The 17,297-nt window shown below is 40.9% G+C and overlaps 1 protein-coding gene across 13 annotated transcripts in view; it reads left to right on the top strand.

The window, feature by feature from the left end:
• rims2a (regulating synaptic membrane exocytosis 2a) overlaps nt 1–17,297 on the top strand; it is a 973,874-nt gene that overhangs the window by 792,438 nt on the left and 164,139 nt on the right. For 7 of the 13 annotated variants that reach the window (XM_043688434.1, XM_043688422.1, XM_043688423.1 and 4 more), the window contains one exon: nt 8,428–8,645. In XM_043688434.1, the coding sequence (XP_043544369.1) occupies nt 8,428–8,645 (218 nt within the window). Of the gene's footprint in view, nt 1–8,403; nt 8,646–17,297 lie in introns of all 13 variants that reach the window. The other 6 variants (XM_043688425.1, XM_043688424.1, XM_043688426.1 and 3 more) reach the window with 1 other exon arrangement.

Here is a 17,297-nt window from a genome sequence, read left to right as displayed (position 1 = left end):
CAATGGGAAGTATGACTATTAACTGCAGGATTGAAGAAAATCATGGATCCAGAGTAGCCCACATATAGAGGACTACAATGATCCCAAAGGATTATGCAGCTAGACAAAGTCACTGAGCTAATGGCAGAATAGACATAAAGGAATATGTAAACAAGTATAACAATTTTAAAGCAAGGCATTATTGACTTGGAACATACACAGAGCAGTATCAGGTTGATGAGTAAACATGGCGTGGTATGAGTTAGAATGTGGACTGCAGAGTTTAGATGAGCTCAGATTTAGGGAGGGCCCAAATTGGGAGTCCAAGCAAAGGTCCCTTTGTTCCTCAGTATGCTCTAGGGACCTATCATTTAATACAAACTTAGAATATAGAACTATACAACTTAGGAACAGGCTCTTCTGCCCTCAGTGTTGTGCCAAACATGATGCCAAATTCAGCATGCCCTTGGACCATAATCCTGCCATTCCTTGCAAATCATGTGCTTATCTGAAAGTGCCTTAAATGCCTCTATCGTATCTGCCTCTACCACCACCCCGGTAGCACGTCCCACACTCCTGCCACTCTCTGTGTAAAAAACCTTTCCCCTCTCATTTACTTTGAACTTTCCCCTGAATACATGCCCTCTGGTATGAGACATTTCAACTCCGGGAAAAAGATTCTGATCGTGAAACTTATCTTTGCAGCTCATAAATTTATAGACTTCTGTTAAGTCTCCACTCAGTCTACTCTGCTTCAGAGAAAATATCTCGAGTTTCCCTAACCTCTCCTTATAGCTCATACCCTCTAATCTAGGCAGCATCCTGGTATACTTCTTCTGCACCCTCTCCAAAGTCTTTACATCCTTCCTGTAAAATGGCTACCAGAATTGAATGCATTACTCTAAGTGTGGCCTAACCAAAGTCTTAAAAAGCTGCAACATGACCTTCTGACACTTGTACTCAATTCTCAGATCAATAAAGGCAAAGATGCCATATTTACCACCCTATCCACTTGTGGGGTCACTTTCAGGGAGCTATGCACTTGAATCCCAAGATCCTTCTGTACATCAATGCCGGTCAGGGTTCTGCCATTAACTGTATACTTTTCCTTCACATTTGATCTCTAAGTGCAGCACCTCACACTTACATGGATTAAACTCAATCTGCCGTTTCTCTGCCATTTCTGCAATTGATTTATATCTTGCTGTATCGTTTGACAACCTTCTACACAATCCACAACTTCACCAATCTTCGTATCATCTGGAAACTTACTATCCACACATCTATATTTTCATTCAAGTCATTTATATATCACAAACAGCAGAGGCCCCACTACAGATTCCTGCAAAACTAGTTACAGACCTCCAGTCAGAAAAGCGCCTTTGCACCATTATCCTCTGCCTTCTGTGGGCAAGCCAATTCTGAATCCTGCGGCCAAGTCACAGTGCATCCCATGCATCTTTATCCTTTGGATGAGCCTACCATGAGGGACTGTGTCAGAAGCCATGTGGACAACATCTACTGCTCTACCCTCATCGATCGCCTTCGTTACTCCTCAAAAAATGTAATCAATTTAGGAAGACGTGACCTGCTCCGCATAAAGTCATGCTGACTGTCCCTAATTAGGCCATACTTTTCCAAATGCACATAAATCCTATCCCCAAGAATTTTTTCCTCCAATGTAAGACTCACCAGTATATAGTTTCCTCAATTATCCCTATTTCCCTTCTTGAACAAGAACAACATAAGATAATCAGCAGTCCTCCAGGACCACTCCAGTGACTAGTGAGGATACAAAAATCTTGGTCAATGCCTGAACAATCTCGTCTCTTCCCTTTCTCCATAACCAGGTGCAAATACTATCGTGTCTTGGGGACTTAATCACCTTAATGTTTTTCAAGTGACCTAACACCACTTCTTTCTTGATCTCAAAATGCCACAGCATGTTAGCATGTTCCACACAAATCTCACTGTTCTGCATATCCTTCATTTGGGTGAATACTGCTCTAAGTTACTCATTTAGGATCTCGCCCACATCCTCTGCTTCCAAGCTCAACTTCCCTCTGTTATCCTTGAGTGATCAGCCTTCTCCCCAAGTATCCTCTTGTTTTGATTTATGTATAGAATGTCTTGGGATCCTCTTTAACCCTACTTTCCAAGTTCATTTCATGGCCCCCTTCTTGCTCTCCTACTTCCCTATTTGAGTTCTTTCCTGCTTTTTTTATATTCCTCACGGGTCCTGTCCAATTTTAGCTTTCTCAACCTTATGTATACATTGTGTAGATTCTTCCCTATTGGACCTCCCTTGCACTTAACAGTTTTTAAATCCATATGCAATTGCTCTGCCTAAATTGCCAGCTGATCAATATCAGACTGTAGCCTGAGACCATCCTCCTCACTATAAATAATGCTACCAATTTTCATGTCATCTGTAAAATGATTAATGATACTTTCTTCATTCATAATCAAATTGTTCATGCACATAACAAACAACAAACTTCATCAGAGGCTTACTGATGATGTTACCTAGCATGGTGACAAAACATCTGAGAACAAATCTACCAGCTCAGCGAGCAAATTTACAATCTGATCCACAACCTGAGCTACAAATCTTCTCCAAAATTGCAAACAGCAAAGGTCCCCAAAGGGTCTGTATTGAGCTGTAAAGGTCTATGTTCTATGTCCCAGCACCAATCTCTGCAGTAAACTCCTGATCATAGGCTTCCAATCACAAAACATCATTCCACCATCACTCTTTGCTTCCTGTTTGGGTAAGAAGGTAAGGATGGCAGTTTCCTTCCCTAAAGAGCATTAGTGAACCATATTTTTTTTTCCAACAATTAACAATGGATTAACAGTCATTATTTGACACTTAATTGCAGATTTTTTATCAAATTCAAACTCTACCATCTATCATGGTGGGACTCGAACTTGGGTCCCCAGGACATTATCTAGGTCTCCGGATTAATAGTCAAGGGCATTTACTACAGATGTCAGGTGCAGTGCATTAAAAAAGGGAGAGAAGTATAGGGGGTGGCAAAGAGGGAGCACAACATATGTTTGGCTGATAGGATCAAGGAAAACTTCAAGGATTTTTAGAAGTATATTGAGAGTAAGAGGATTACTGGGGAAAAAAGTGGGACCTATTAGAAACCAAAGGGGGAATGTGAGTATGTGGGTGAAGTCTCAGCTGTTTTCACAGAGGAGAAAGTTACTGAAGCTAGGGGTTTCAGATGGGATGGTGAAGTTTTAGAACATGAGGTATCGGATGTTTTCTCAGTCATAAATGTGCAAGTCCCCAGTGCTAGATGAGATATATTCCAGATTGCTATGGGAAACAAGGGAAGAAGTTTCTGGGGCCTTCATGGAGATATTTTATACATTACTGGTCTGTAATTACCTGGCTTATACTTACTGTCATTCTTAAACAAAGGATCTACAATAACTATAGTGAAGTCATTCAGCACTTCACATGTGCCAGTTATTCTGACATCAGTGGTGGGGAAATTATTGGAAAAGTACTGAGGGATAGGACTGGAAAGGCAAGAATTGATTAGGGATAGTCACCTAGGGATGGATTAGTTAAAGGAAGATCCTGTCTGACAAATTTGTATTTTTTAAAAAGGTGATTCATTATATTGATGAGGGTAGGGCAGTTGATGCAATTTTCATAGACTTCAGTAAGGCTTTTGAAAAGGTCCTACTTGGAAGGCTGGTCCAAAATATAAGAGCCACTGGGATTTAAAGGAGTTAGCAAACTGGATTCAAAGTTAGGGATGGACAACAAATGCAGGCCTAACCAGCGATATCCATGACCCATGAGCAAATAAAACAAAACTTCCTTTTTCTTTATCAACTCTCAAAATCCTTTGATATCCATGGTTCCTGGACCTGCTGCACTTGTTCTTCACTCTTAGAAGAATACACTGACCCTGAATTCTCATAATCCTACTTTTAAAAAAAATTTCCACTTTCCAAATGTAGACTTATCTGCAAGTACCTGCTCCCAGTCTATGTTTGACAGGCTCAGTCTAACGATATTGAAAATGGCCTTCTGCCTAATTTCGACACTTAACTTCTGCACTATCCTTATCACTTCCCATAATGACTTTGAAACTTAGAGTAATGGTCACTATTCCCAGAATGCTTGCCCACTGAAAGTTCAGTTCCCTGACGTGGTTCATTCCCTAGGATTAAGTAATTTCTAGTAGAGCTATCTACATGCTGGCACAAAAAGCTCTCTGGACGTACTTTAAAAATTTCACCCAATCTAATTCTTTCAGACTAATGCAATCCCAGTCCATGTTAGCACAATTGAAATCTCTTCCAATTATAATCCTATTTCTCTCTCACTTGTCTATGATTTGTCAACAGGCCTGTTCCTCTAACTCCCTCTGACCGTTGTGAGGCCTGCAATATAACCTCAGGAAAGTAATCATGTTTTATTTTATTTCTAAGCTCAATGCAGATGGCCTCATTTGAAGACCCTTCTGGGACACCTTCCCTCATTTACTGCAGTGATGGTTTCTTTCATCAATAATGCAATGCCTACACCTATCTAACATCCTCCATATTGTGTCTGAAGCTTCTATACTCTGAAGTGTTGAGCTGCCAGTTCTGTTATTCCTTCAACCATGTTGAAGTGATTGCAGCAGTATCATATTTCCACATGCTGATAAGTTTGTCTGTCTTACCAGTCAAGCTCCTCGCATTAAAATAGATACAGTTGCATGTTGTTATTCATTTTGGGGTTGAGCTTTTTTTATCTTTGAAAGTTTCATAATCAAACACAATCCACCCTCACCAAACATTCTGAAGCATGTTCCTCCTGTGGGGGTTACTGCAAAGTGCTGTGAAGTTGGAATCCTGGCTACATATTTTCTAACCTCCAAAGCAAAGGTGATCAAATGTAACAACTGTAATGTTTTCCCATTCAGGCCCATGTAGCACAGCTGATCTTGGTAAGATAACCTTTTTTTTTCTGGTATACGTAACTCATCTATTAAGTAGAAAAATTCAAGCCATCAGAAGAGCCTCACATAAACTTGTAAATAAATTATTTATTCTGCTGAAGTGTAGCTTAAATATTTTCTTTTTAGATATCCCTGTATACAATAATGAGCATTTTCTTCCCAGTAAGTTGAGTTGCTCTTCATTCATTCACGTTATATGGGCATCTCTGTTGGAGAGCATTGGTTACTTATCTATAATTGCCCTTGAGAAGGTGGTGATGAACTGGTGTTTCAGTCCTGGGAGAGTAGGAGCACCCACATTACTGTTAGGAAGGGAGTTCCAGGATGTTGACCCAACAACAGTAAAGGAATGGTCTTTTATTTCCAAGTCAGAATGGATTGAAGGAGAACTTGTATGTTATGGTGTTCCCATGTATCTGCTGCTCTTTACCTTATAGGTCGTACAAGTCATGGGTCTGTTAGAAGCCTTGGTGAATTACTGCAGTGCCTCTTTTGATAGTGCATATTGCTGCACCGTGCATCAGTGGTGAAGGAGCTGAATGTTAAAGGTAATGGGTGAACTGCCAATCAAGTAGGCTGCCTTGTTTGAATGGTGTCAAGCTTCTTGAATTTTGTTGGAGCTACAACCATCCAGGCAAGTGAGGACTATTCCAATAGACTCTTGACTTGAGACTTGTAGATGGTGGACAGACGTTGGGGAGATTAGAGATGAGGTATTAGCCACAGAATTCTGAGGCTCTGACCTGTTTTGTAGTCACGGTATTTGTATGGCTGAACAGCTCAATTACTGATCATTGGTAATCCCCAGGATATTAAGTGGGAGATTGAGAGATGGAAATTTGATTGACCATCAAGAGCCAATAGTTACATTCTCTCTTATTGGAGATAGACTTTGCCTTACATTTGTCAGCACAAGTGTTAGTTGTAGCCTTTCAGCTCAAGCCCGGATATTTTCCAGGTCTTGGAGAAAGTGAGGACTGCAAATGCTGGAGATCAGAGTCAAAAAGTGTAGTACTAGAAAAGCACAGCCGGTCAGGTAGCATCCAAGGAGCAGGAGAGTCAACATTTCAAGCATCAGCAGTTCATCATGAATGTGGGAGGGGGGCCCAAGGTGTATAAGAGATAAATGGGATTGGGTTGGAACTAGAGGGAAGGTAGCTAGGAATGCGATTGGTAGATGAAGGTGGGGAGTGATGGTGATAGATCAGAGTGGAGGATGGAAGGGATTTGAAGTGATCGGCCACAGAGCGGTGAGATTGTTTAGTGCTTGTGTCCTGGAGATGTTCTCTGAAACGTTCCACAAGTTGGTGTCCACCAACTACTTGCCCTTCTACCAATACACTCATTCAATTAACTGAACTGATCCTCACCTTCAACCATTTCTCCTTTGGATCCTCCTACTTCCTATAAACCAAATGGGTAGCCACGGGCAGCCACGGGCACCCACATGGGCCCCAGCTATGCCTGCCTTTTTGTCAGGTACATGGAACAGTCCATCTTCTGCGGTTACACTGGCACGATTCCCCACCTTTTCCTCCACTACATCAATGACCGTATCGGCACCACCTCGTGCTCCCGTGAGGAGGTTGAACAGTTCATCAGCTTCACAAACACTTTCCACCTTGACCTCAAGTTCACCTGGACCATCTCAGACATCTCCCTCCTCTTCCTCTATCTCCATTTCCGGCGACTGACTCAAAACAGACATCTACTTCAAATCCACCGACTCACACAGCTACCTGGACTCTTAACCCCCCCAACACCCCCATTAAAAACGCTATCCCTTACTTCCAATTCCTCCACCTCCATTGCATCTGCTCCAGGTGGATCAATTCCACTCCAATACATCTCAGATGGCCGCCTACTTCAAGAACCACAATTTCCCTTCCCACATGGTCAAACATGCCCTTCAGCACATCTCCTCCACTTCCCGTACCTCTACCTTTGAACCGCCCTCCGGTCCTCAAGTACAACGCCACCAACTTCCGGATACAATGCATCATCCTCCACCATTTTTGCCAACTACAGTTACCAGAAATATATTTCCTTCCCCACCCCTTTCAGCATTCCACAGAAACCATTCCCTCAACGACTCCCTCATGAGATTCATGCCCCCCACCAACCCACTTTCCACTCCTGACACCTTCCCTTGCCACTGCAAGTAATGTAAAAGCTGCACCCACACCTCCCCCCTCACCTCCATCCAAGGCCCCAAAGATCCTTCCACTTCAAGCAGAGATTTTCCTGCGCATCCAACCACCTCTTCTATTGTATCTGTTGTTCTCGATATGGTCTCTTTTACACTGGGGAGACAGAATGCCAATTTGCAGAATGTTTCAGAGAACATCTCTGGGACACACACACTAAACAACCCATCACCCTGTGGCTGATCACGTCAACACCCCCTCCCACTCCACCAAGGACAGGCAAATCCTGGGCCTCCTCAACCACCAAATCCTCGCCACCTGTCAACTGGTGGAAGAATAACTCATCTTCCACCTTGGGACCCTCTAACCACACAGAATCAATGTTAATTTCACGAGTTTCCTCTTCTTCCTGCCCACTAACCTTATCCCAGATCCAACCATCCAACTTGGCACCACCCTCTTGAACTGTCCTACTTGATGAAGAGCTTATGCTCAAAACGTCGACTCTTCTGATCCTTGGATGCTGCCTGACTAGCTGTGTTTTTCCAGTACCGCACCTTTTGACCATTGTCCAGATCTTGCTGCATTTGGGCCTGCACTGCTTCAATATCTGAAAGTCATGAACATTGTGTCATCATCACCAAACATATCTCTTATGATTGAGGGCAGGTCATGGATGAAGAAGAAGGTGTAGATGGTTGGGCATGGGCCACTACATTGAGGAGCTTCTGCATTGATCTCCATGGACTGAGATGATAAAGTTGTGTTCTTTAAAAAAAAAGCTGTGTACCCATATCAAGGTACAAAATGCAAAACGTAGGCTTCATTGATTGCCAGGCCTTTTGCAGTACCAACAGAAATCAACATTGAAAATACTTTAGGAATGCAAAGAATGACAAATCAGAACAGTTAAAAGTTAGCATTTATTTGTCTACGACAGTTTCAGGGTTAATATAGGCAGGGTTACAATTAAAATGAATGCTCTTTTGATTATTTTCTGTACCTTTTTGATAATTTTATGATAAACTCGAAATACTCATATAAAATCAACTGCTGCATGTCTGCAAAGTTTCAAATGAATTTATTAATGACTTCAATTAAGGCTAGAATTCCTGAAGTTTAAAGCAGTCTATAATACAGATACAAGAGATTGCTTTATGCTTATTCTGCAGTGCCTTGTAGCTGAGTTGATTCGGCCTTGCATTTCCCTGAGCCTCTAGCTGAAACCTATACTTTTGTATCTTCCTCTCTCCTTTTCCCCTGTCTTTGTGTCGATGTTACATATATGTATCAACGGCTTACAGTGTATTTCCATATAAACTGCAAAGCAAACAGATGGGAACTTCTGGAAAGAATATGACGAAAAGCACCAGTGTGATCGGAGATATGTACAGCCTGGAGAAAAATGATGGCAGCCAGTCTGACACTGCTGTGGGCACTGTTGTCACGGGTGGAAAGAAGCGACGACCCAGCATTGGCGCCAAAATGGTCGCTATCGTAGGTCTCTCAAGACGTAGCCGTAGCACTTCACAGCTAAGCCAAACAGGTAGGTGCACCTTTTCTTTTGAAGATTTACATCACCATTGGACAAGTACATAATAAGTTGCACATCTGTAATTTTGAAAACTCATCACTGAATTCTGGATCAGCTGAAAACTGGTTAAACTAACGAATTGACTCAGTTTGCAGTGTTGTACTACTGTGTTGTTTTGTAAGTAGCAATACATTTGAATAGGAATGATATTTTGGAATTCTGACTCAGAACTGCACCTCAAAACTGGGTGTGAACTTTGGAACTTGTTCAGTGAGGGAATTAGTGCACTGTGGGAAAAGGTGCTACTCTCATTTTTTACAAAAACTATGTGGGCCGAGAGGGAGATAGTAATGAGCAGTGGGACTTGACAGCTGAGTGTGGAAGGATTAATTAAATAGGCAGATACATGTTGGTGAGTTTTAATTCTTTTTCCTCCCTAAATGGAGACAGTGGAACTGGGCAATGTAAGTATTATATTTAAATTTGAGAATGACAAGTTGAATGATAGCTGTAAACTTAATGAACTAAATAAAATGCAATAAAGATGTCCCAACAGGTGATGTGTTGCAGTTGGAGCATGTGGGTATAGATGTCAAAGTCATCAGTATCTGCAGGAAGTGCTTGCAATTCAAGGAAACTCAGCTCAGAGTTGATGAGCCAGAATCCTGGATCTGGGAAAGTGTGAGGTCATGCACTTCAATGGGAAGAATACAGGCATGGACTATATTCTAAATTGGGAAAAGCTTCGAAAATCTTAAGCACAAAGGAATTTGGGGGTTCTGGTTCAGGATTCTCTTAAGATTAACATGTGGGTTCAGTTGGGAAGACAAATGCAATGTTCACACTCATTTCACGATTTTTAGAATATAACAACAGAGATGTACTGCTGATGCTGAATAAGGCTCCGATCAAACTGGATTTGTGAGCAGTTTGGTCCTGTATCTAAGGCAGGATGTGCTGGAATTGGAAGGGCCCCAGCGGAAGTTGATAAGAATGATCCTGGGGATGAAGGGTTTGCCATATAAGGAGCAGTTGATGACCATAGGATATATTTGATGGAGTTTTGAAGGATGAAGGGAAAATGTATAGAAATGTATAGAATACTGAGAGGCCTGGATAGACTGGTTGTGGAGAAGATGTTTCCATTAGTAGGAGAGATTAGGATCAAAGGGCACAGCCTCAGGATGAAGGGATGATCCTTCAGAACTGAGGTGAGGAGGAATTTCATCAGCTAGTAGATGGTTTATCTGTGGAACGCATTGCCACAGAGGGCTGTGGAGGCCAAGTAATTGTCTGTATTTAAGACAGAAGTAGATAGGTTCTCGATTGGTAAGGAGATTAAGGATTATGGGGAGAAGACAGCAGAATGGGGTTGAGAAACATATCAGCCATAGTCTTGTGGCAGAGAAAACTTGATGGGCTGAATGGCCTCATTCTGCTCCTATAATTTACAGTCTTATTGTCTGTGTTTTGGATGTTGTGATACACCAGAGATGGGAAAAGTGACATGGTTGCTTTGTTCCAGGAGGCAGTTGCAGCATTTAGGTGAAATACTTTGAATTTGACAAACAGTGACAGAGAATATGACTGGAAATGAGGTAAGTATGTCAATGCAGCGGTATCACTGGGGGAATTGAGCTGTTTCAATTGTCCAACTAATTTGGGTTTCTTGCAATTTGGGTGGAAGGGAATGGGGATTGCAGTGTGGATAAGTGAACTGACAATGCTGCAGGTTCAAGTGGGGGGAGTTAATAAGATTGGTGTGGTTTGGGGCACTGTATAGTCAGGGGAATAGACAACGTTTTCTGCGACCAAAAGCAAATTTCCTACATCCATGCTAACATTAGAATATCTGCACAGTGTTGGAGTGGAATTTTTTGTGGGAGAAGGAGGATCCAGTTAAGATTGTCCTTGTGGGTGCCAAAAACATAACTAAGTCTCAGAAAGATTTTCTGTCCCAGGACTGTGAGCAGCTCATTGCTAAATTAGTAAAGAAAGCCACAAAGATAACAATGAGTTACTGTCTGAATCATTGGTGAATTAAGACTAGAAAGTTAAATGAATAACTCATGCAGGTGTGGGAGTCATGGGGTTTGATTCATGGCACATTGGCAAATTGGAGAAAAGTGGGAACTGTACCATTGGGTTTAGTTTTATGGTGAGTTGAGAAGGCTTTATACTAAATAGTTTGGGGGGGTGGGGGGATGCAGAGGTGGCGCCACTAAGTCTAAGTGTGATACACAACCTAAGAGCTCTTATTGCAGGATTAATTTATCAGCATGGATGTTAGATTAGTTAGCAGATTAATTAAAAGATTAAGAAGCAGTGAGTCAACATAAGTGAGTTATTTTCAGTTTGAAAAGCTATATCCGATGAAATGCCACAGTTTTGGAGATCAACTACTTATCATCTATATCAATGGCTTGAATGGAGGGACTGAGAGTATGTGCGAAATTAGCCAGTAAGTAACCAGGAACAGGAATAAGCCATTTAGCCCTTTGCACTATTCAAATGATCATGGCTGATATTCTATCTCAACACCATGTTCCTGCTTTCTCTCCATATCTTTTCATGGCTTTAGTATCTAAAATTTTATCAATCAATTTCTTGAATATACTTAGAACATAACATCAAGAGGACATGAATAGGAATACATCGGGGTTTAGATTGGTTAAGTTAGAAGGAAAAAAAGGCAGGTGTCATGTAATGTCAGAAAATTTGAACTTGTCCACTTTGGCAGGAAGAACAAAATACAGGAGAGATATTGAAGAATTCCATGATACAGAAGGATCTGGTTGTCAGGTATATGAATCACAAAATGGCAATATGTATGTACTGAGTGTGATTCGGAAGATAAATATCAGACTGGTCTTTATTGCAAGGGGAAGTATTAAAATGGACAAATGTGCTACATCTGCTCAGTGCCTCAGTGAGACCCCAGTACTGAATACTATGGCATATTTCAGCATCTTACTTTAGAAAGGAAAAAAACTCATTAAAAGCTTTCAGAGAAAGTTCATTCAACTGACCTTTGGGATGAAGAGGTTCTTTTATGAGGAAGGTTGAGTGGATTGGGTCTACAACCATTGAAGTTAAGAAGAATAAGAATATTGAAACAAGCAAGGATCTTGAGGGAAAAACTGAAAAAAGTGCAGACACTGGAAATCTGAAACAAGAACAGAAATTGCTGGAAGATCTCAGCAGGTCTGGCAGCATCTGTGGAGAAAAATCAGAGTTAACATTTTGGATTCAGTGATAATTTCAGAATAATCTTGAGGGACTTCAGAGTTTAGATGTTGCAAGGATGTTTCTCCTCTTGGAGGTGTCTAGAACTAGAGGATATGGTTTGCAAATTGTGTCTGATTTATTACATAGATTAGGAATTCTGTTTTTTCAATCAGAGTTCGAAGAATTCTCTTCACCAGAGAGCAGTGGAGGCAGAATCACTGAATGTATTCAAGGATAATTAGATAGAGTTTTGATTGACAAGGGACTCAACAGTCACGGGGAAAATGGCAGTGAGACCGCAATTACATCAACCATCATCTTAATGAATAGTGAAGTAGTCGTGAGGGGCTGAATAGCCAACCTGAAACCTAATTCTATTTTTTCTGCTTGCAAGTGTTCTGGTGTTGCAAAAATCAGATATTCTAATTTAAAGAACATTTGAGAAAGATAGATAATCAAATTAAATTGAATTTTCTTCCTTAGCGAATTAGAAATTTATAAACAAGTATAGTCTATTTTAAAGAAACAATGGATCTTTAGAGGAGGAGAGAAAGGTACAAAACCGATTCTTATTGTCTTACTGTTTCCCTTGGGTGTAATAGGAGTGGAGTGGATGAATGATTCATTATGAGTGTTAACAGCAAAGCAGCTGTAAGTTAGAGGTTGAACTGTCCAGTGGGGACAATGTGAGGCTAATACTTGAAATGAAGAAATTAACTATTACACGAGTGATACGTGGATCTACAAGTGGTCCATAATATGGCTCATTCAGAAGGTCAGGAGGAATGGGATTCAGGGGAAAATAGCAGTCTGGATACAGAATTGGCTGGCCAACAGAAGACAGCGAGTGGTAGTAGAAAGAAAATATTCTGCCTGGAAGTCTGTAGTGAGTGGTGTTCCACAGGGCTCTGTCCTTGGGCTTCTATTGTTTGTAATTTTTAATTAATGACTTGGATGAGGGGATTGAAGGATGGGTCAGCAAGTTTGCAGATGGCACAAAGGTTGGAGGTGTCGTTGACAGTATAGAGGGCTGTTGTAGGCTGCAGCGGGACATTGACAGGATGCAGAGATGGGCTGAGAGGTGGCAGATGGAGTTCAACCTGGATAAATGCGAGGTGATGCATTTTGGAAGGTCGAATTTGAAAGCTGAGTACAGGATTAAGGATAGGATTCTTGGTAGTATGGAGGAACAGAGGGATCTTGGGGTGTAGGTACATGGATCCCTTAAAATGGCCACCCAAGTGGACAGGGTTGTTAAGAAAGCATATGGTGTTTTGGCTTTCATTAACAGGGGTATTGAGTTTAGGAGTCGTGAGACCTTGTTGCAGCTCTATAAAACTTTGGTTAGACCGCACTTGGAATACTGTGTCCAATTCTGGTCACCCTATTATAAGAAAGATGTGGATGCTTTGGAGTGGGTTCAGAGGAGGTTTACCAGGATGCTGCCTGAACTGGAGGGCTTAACTTATAAGGAGAGGTTGACTGAGCTCGGACTTTTTTCATTGGAGAAAAGGAGGAGAAGAGGGGACTTAATTTAGGTATACAAGATAATGTGAGGCATAGATAAAGTCGATAGCCAGAGACTATTTCCCAGGACAGAAATGACTAACACGAGGGGTCATAGTTTTAAGCTGGTTGCAGGAAAGTATAGAGGGGATGTCAGAGGCAGGTTATTTACACAGAGAGTTGTGAGAGCATGGAATGCTTTGCCAGCAGCAGTTGTGGAGGCAGGGTCATTGGGGACATTTAAGACACTCCTCGACTTACATATGGTCACAGAAATTTGAGGGTGCATACATGAGGATCAGTGGTCGGCACAACATCGTGGGCTGAAGGGCCTGTTCTGTGCTGTACTGTTCTATGTTCTATGTTCTAATAGTGAAGAAGTCACTGGTGTTTTTCAGATCATGACACAAGATCTTTAATTAAAGGAGGAGCTGAGGGTGTACATTTGCCCTACAACTCCTTCTATAACTTGAGCATGTAGTCATCAGTGGCCTCTTTCCTTGCCATGACATCTAGTTGAAAGCTAAGATTTAGGAAAAGCAGAATTGCAGCGATAAAAGTAGAACAACAAACAAAACTAATATGAAAATTGCCCGGAAAGGTAAGAAAGTGACTGCATTCTCAGAGTTAACACTTGGAATCCCACAGGGAATTAAGTACTAATTTGAAAGCTGACTGAGAGATCAATGCCTGTGTTCTCATTTGCACTGAGGGTTTTCTGATTGCTTTTGATGAAAACTTTTAAGATTAATGAGTTGAAAAGCATGTTGGATATATATAATTTCTACTGATTATTACAAAAACAAAGATTAAAGCATTGAAACTTCTGACTGTTGGAGTGGTGAGACATCACCAGATGTGTCAATTAAGTCCATTGTGTTTTATTTTAAATGAAGAAGTGAAGTCAAGCATGTTGATCGGGGCTCATACATCAAAAGAGGAAGTGTTATGACAGCCAAAAATGAATAATTCAAAGTAAATTGAATTGAGAGTTGGCACTGTTACTGTGCAAACTGACATTTGATGCCGAGATGGAAGATTTGAATTTGTAGAATACCTTAACATCTTTCTTAGCAACATTCCGAATGCAGATAATAAATGACTCCACGGCCACTGCAGTCATGTAAGAAAAACAGGTAACCTTTTTTACTTACTAAGAACTCACAAATCCAAATGAGACTAATTAATTTGTTTTTAGTGATCTCAGTTAAAAAATTAATCTTAGTCCATAATAGTGAAGAATTTACTGATGTTTTTCAGATCATGACACAAGATCATTAATGGCTTTACAAGGAAATAAACAAATCCTCTGACTTCCATAGCATCTCATTGAACACCAGTGCTGCCTTTCCAGAGTGTAGCCCAGCTAATGCCCTGCATGTAACAGCTGCAAATGCTGAGGTAGACCTTGCCTGTGGGACTTGGGCTTGACATCCTATGTAGAAATTTACTCTGGGATTATTCCACTGTTAATCATTGGCTAATGATGTGAATTGGGCAGCAGGTCAGGCAGCATCCAGGGAACAGGAGAATCGACGTTTCGGGCATAAGCCCTTCTTCAGGAAAGGGGTTATGCCCGAAACGTCGATTCTCCTGTTTCCTGGATGCTGCCTCACCTGCTGCGCTTTTCCAGCAACACATTTTCGGCTCTGATCTCCAGCATCTGCAGACCTCACTTTCTCCTTAATGATGTGAATTAACAAGTAAATAATGTTGGAAACTTTATATGGAAGGCTTAATTAATTTTTAAAAGCTTAATGCTGAACAATTAACCCCATGCCCATCCCTCAGACTTTGCATGCGCCTGTCCTGCTTTGTACCATCATCAGCTTCTTTGATTTGAGAACAACATAATGTAAATAAATCCCTTATTAAGTTAACTGTAGGCTAATTGTTCAGCGATGGGTCAGCCATTATTAAGGGAGCAGGAGAATCGATATTTCGGGCAAGAACCCTTCATCAGGAATGAGACTGGATTCCTGATGAAGGACTCTTGCCCAAAACGTCAATTCTCCTGCTTCTCGGATGCTGTCCGACCTGCTGTGCTTTTACAGCACCACACTCTTGAGTCTGATCTCCAGCATCTGCAGTCCTCACTTTCTCCCAGCCATTATTTAAGTTTACCCACTTCAGCTCTGAACTTATTAAATAAACATATGCTACCCTTTGAACTGTAATTACCCACTGTAATTACTAGTTTCTCAACCCTCTTGCTTTATTTGTGTAGATAGCTCTTTGGAGGCATTGGCTTGTTTTACACCAGCAAATCTGTCCAGGATCTTTTCAAAAATCCATTAATCTACACAGCTTATCTCTATTAACAGTAGTTACTATTATTACAATGTTTCCATTTATTTTCACTTAACTTTCAGTTTTGAAATTGAACTTTATTTTTTAAAATAATGGAATCTGATAGTTCAAGCTGCACTGGGAGTTTTTGATTCTGGTGTTTCTTTCACTTTCTTCAACATAACTGGCTAATTTAAAGTACATTTAAACTAACAGATTTGGGAATGAGAGATGCTGGTTTATGTTCAAGAATAAACAATGTACTTTATAGACCTGAAACAGCCCTTTGTTTTACACACAAGCAAGAAATATCTTTCTATAAATAATAACATTTTAACAAATTGATAAAGACGTGCTTTTGGAACATGCGGTTTCAACAAATGCATTTTTAAAGGACACTGTGCCATTTTTATTCAAGGTACATTTTATGCAATAAAAATGTATAGTTTCTTTCAATATAGGTATCACTGATGAGGTCAACATTTGCTTCCCATATCTAATTGCCCTTGAGCTGAGTAGCTTGCCTGGCATTGAGCAGTTAAGAATCAAGCAACTCCAAATTTCATATGTCATTTGTAAGGGCATGTTTTCACAGATAACCAAATAAATGGCATCCTGCTTTCTTGGTGGAACAATAGTAACATTAACGGTTTAATTTAAAAATATACAGATGTTATCAAGATATTCCTTAGAATTTAGTGTCCACAGTTTTCTTGTTGGCTGTTAGAATTTTGGAGGCTTTATTGATTTATGTTATCACAACCAGGTTCCTAGTACTGAGACTGGCTCTACTGTAATGAGGAGAATGTCAGGTTCTAAGTGATTGATTGTGATATGGGACTGTCTAGTCAGAGGCATAGACAGAGATTTCTGTGGCTGACAACAAGGCATCAGAATGGTGTGTTGCCTCCCTGGTGACAGGGTCAAGGATGTCTCGGACAGGGTGCGGAATATTATCAAAGGGGAGAGTGACCAACAGAAGGTTGTACACATTGGTGCCAACGACATAAAAAGAGAAAAGGATAAGGTCCTGAGGAAACAATATAGGAAATTAGGAAGGAGGTAAAAAACACGTCTTCGAAGATAGTAATATATGGATTACTCACATGCTGGTGAGAGTAGGAATTGGAGGATAGAGCAGATGAATGTGTGGATGAGGAGCTGGTGCAGGGAAGAAGGATACACGTTATTCGATCATTGGAATCTTCTCTGGAGTAAAAGTGACCTGGATAAGAAGGACAGATTGCACCTGAACTAGAAGGGGACTAATATACTGGCAGGGGGATTTGCTGAAGCTACTTCCAAGAATTTAAACTACTTTGGCAAAAGCTTTCAAAAGGTGATTGGGAGTAGACATTCACAGGTTAAGGGATAGCTGGAAATTGAGAAGCCTTCAAAAATGAGATGAGAGTCCAGAGACAGTACATTCCTATTGGGGTAAGGCTGATAGGTATAGGGAATGCTCATGACTAGAAAAAATTGAGGCTTTGGTCAAGAAAAAGAAGAAACCTATGTCAGGTATAGACAGCAAGAATCAAGTGAATCCCTAGGAAAGTGTAAGGGCAATAGGAGTACACTCAAGAGGGAAATCAGGAGGGCAAAAAGGGGACATGAGATAGCTTTGGTAAATAGGATTAAGCA

This window comes from Chiloscyllium plagiosum, chromosome 4 (genome assembly GCF_004010195.1).
Source record: "Chiloscyllium plagiosum isolate BGI_BamShark_2017 chromosome 4, ASM401019v2, whole genome shotgun sequence".
Lineage (NCBI taxonomy): Eukaryota > Metazoa > Chordata > Chondrichthyes > Orectolobiformes > Hemiscylliidae > Chiloscyllium > Chiloscyllium plagiosum.
This window is presented reverse-complemented; position numbering and strand designations above follow the sequence as displayed.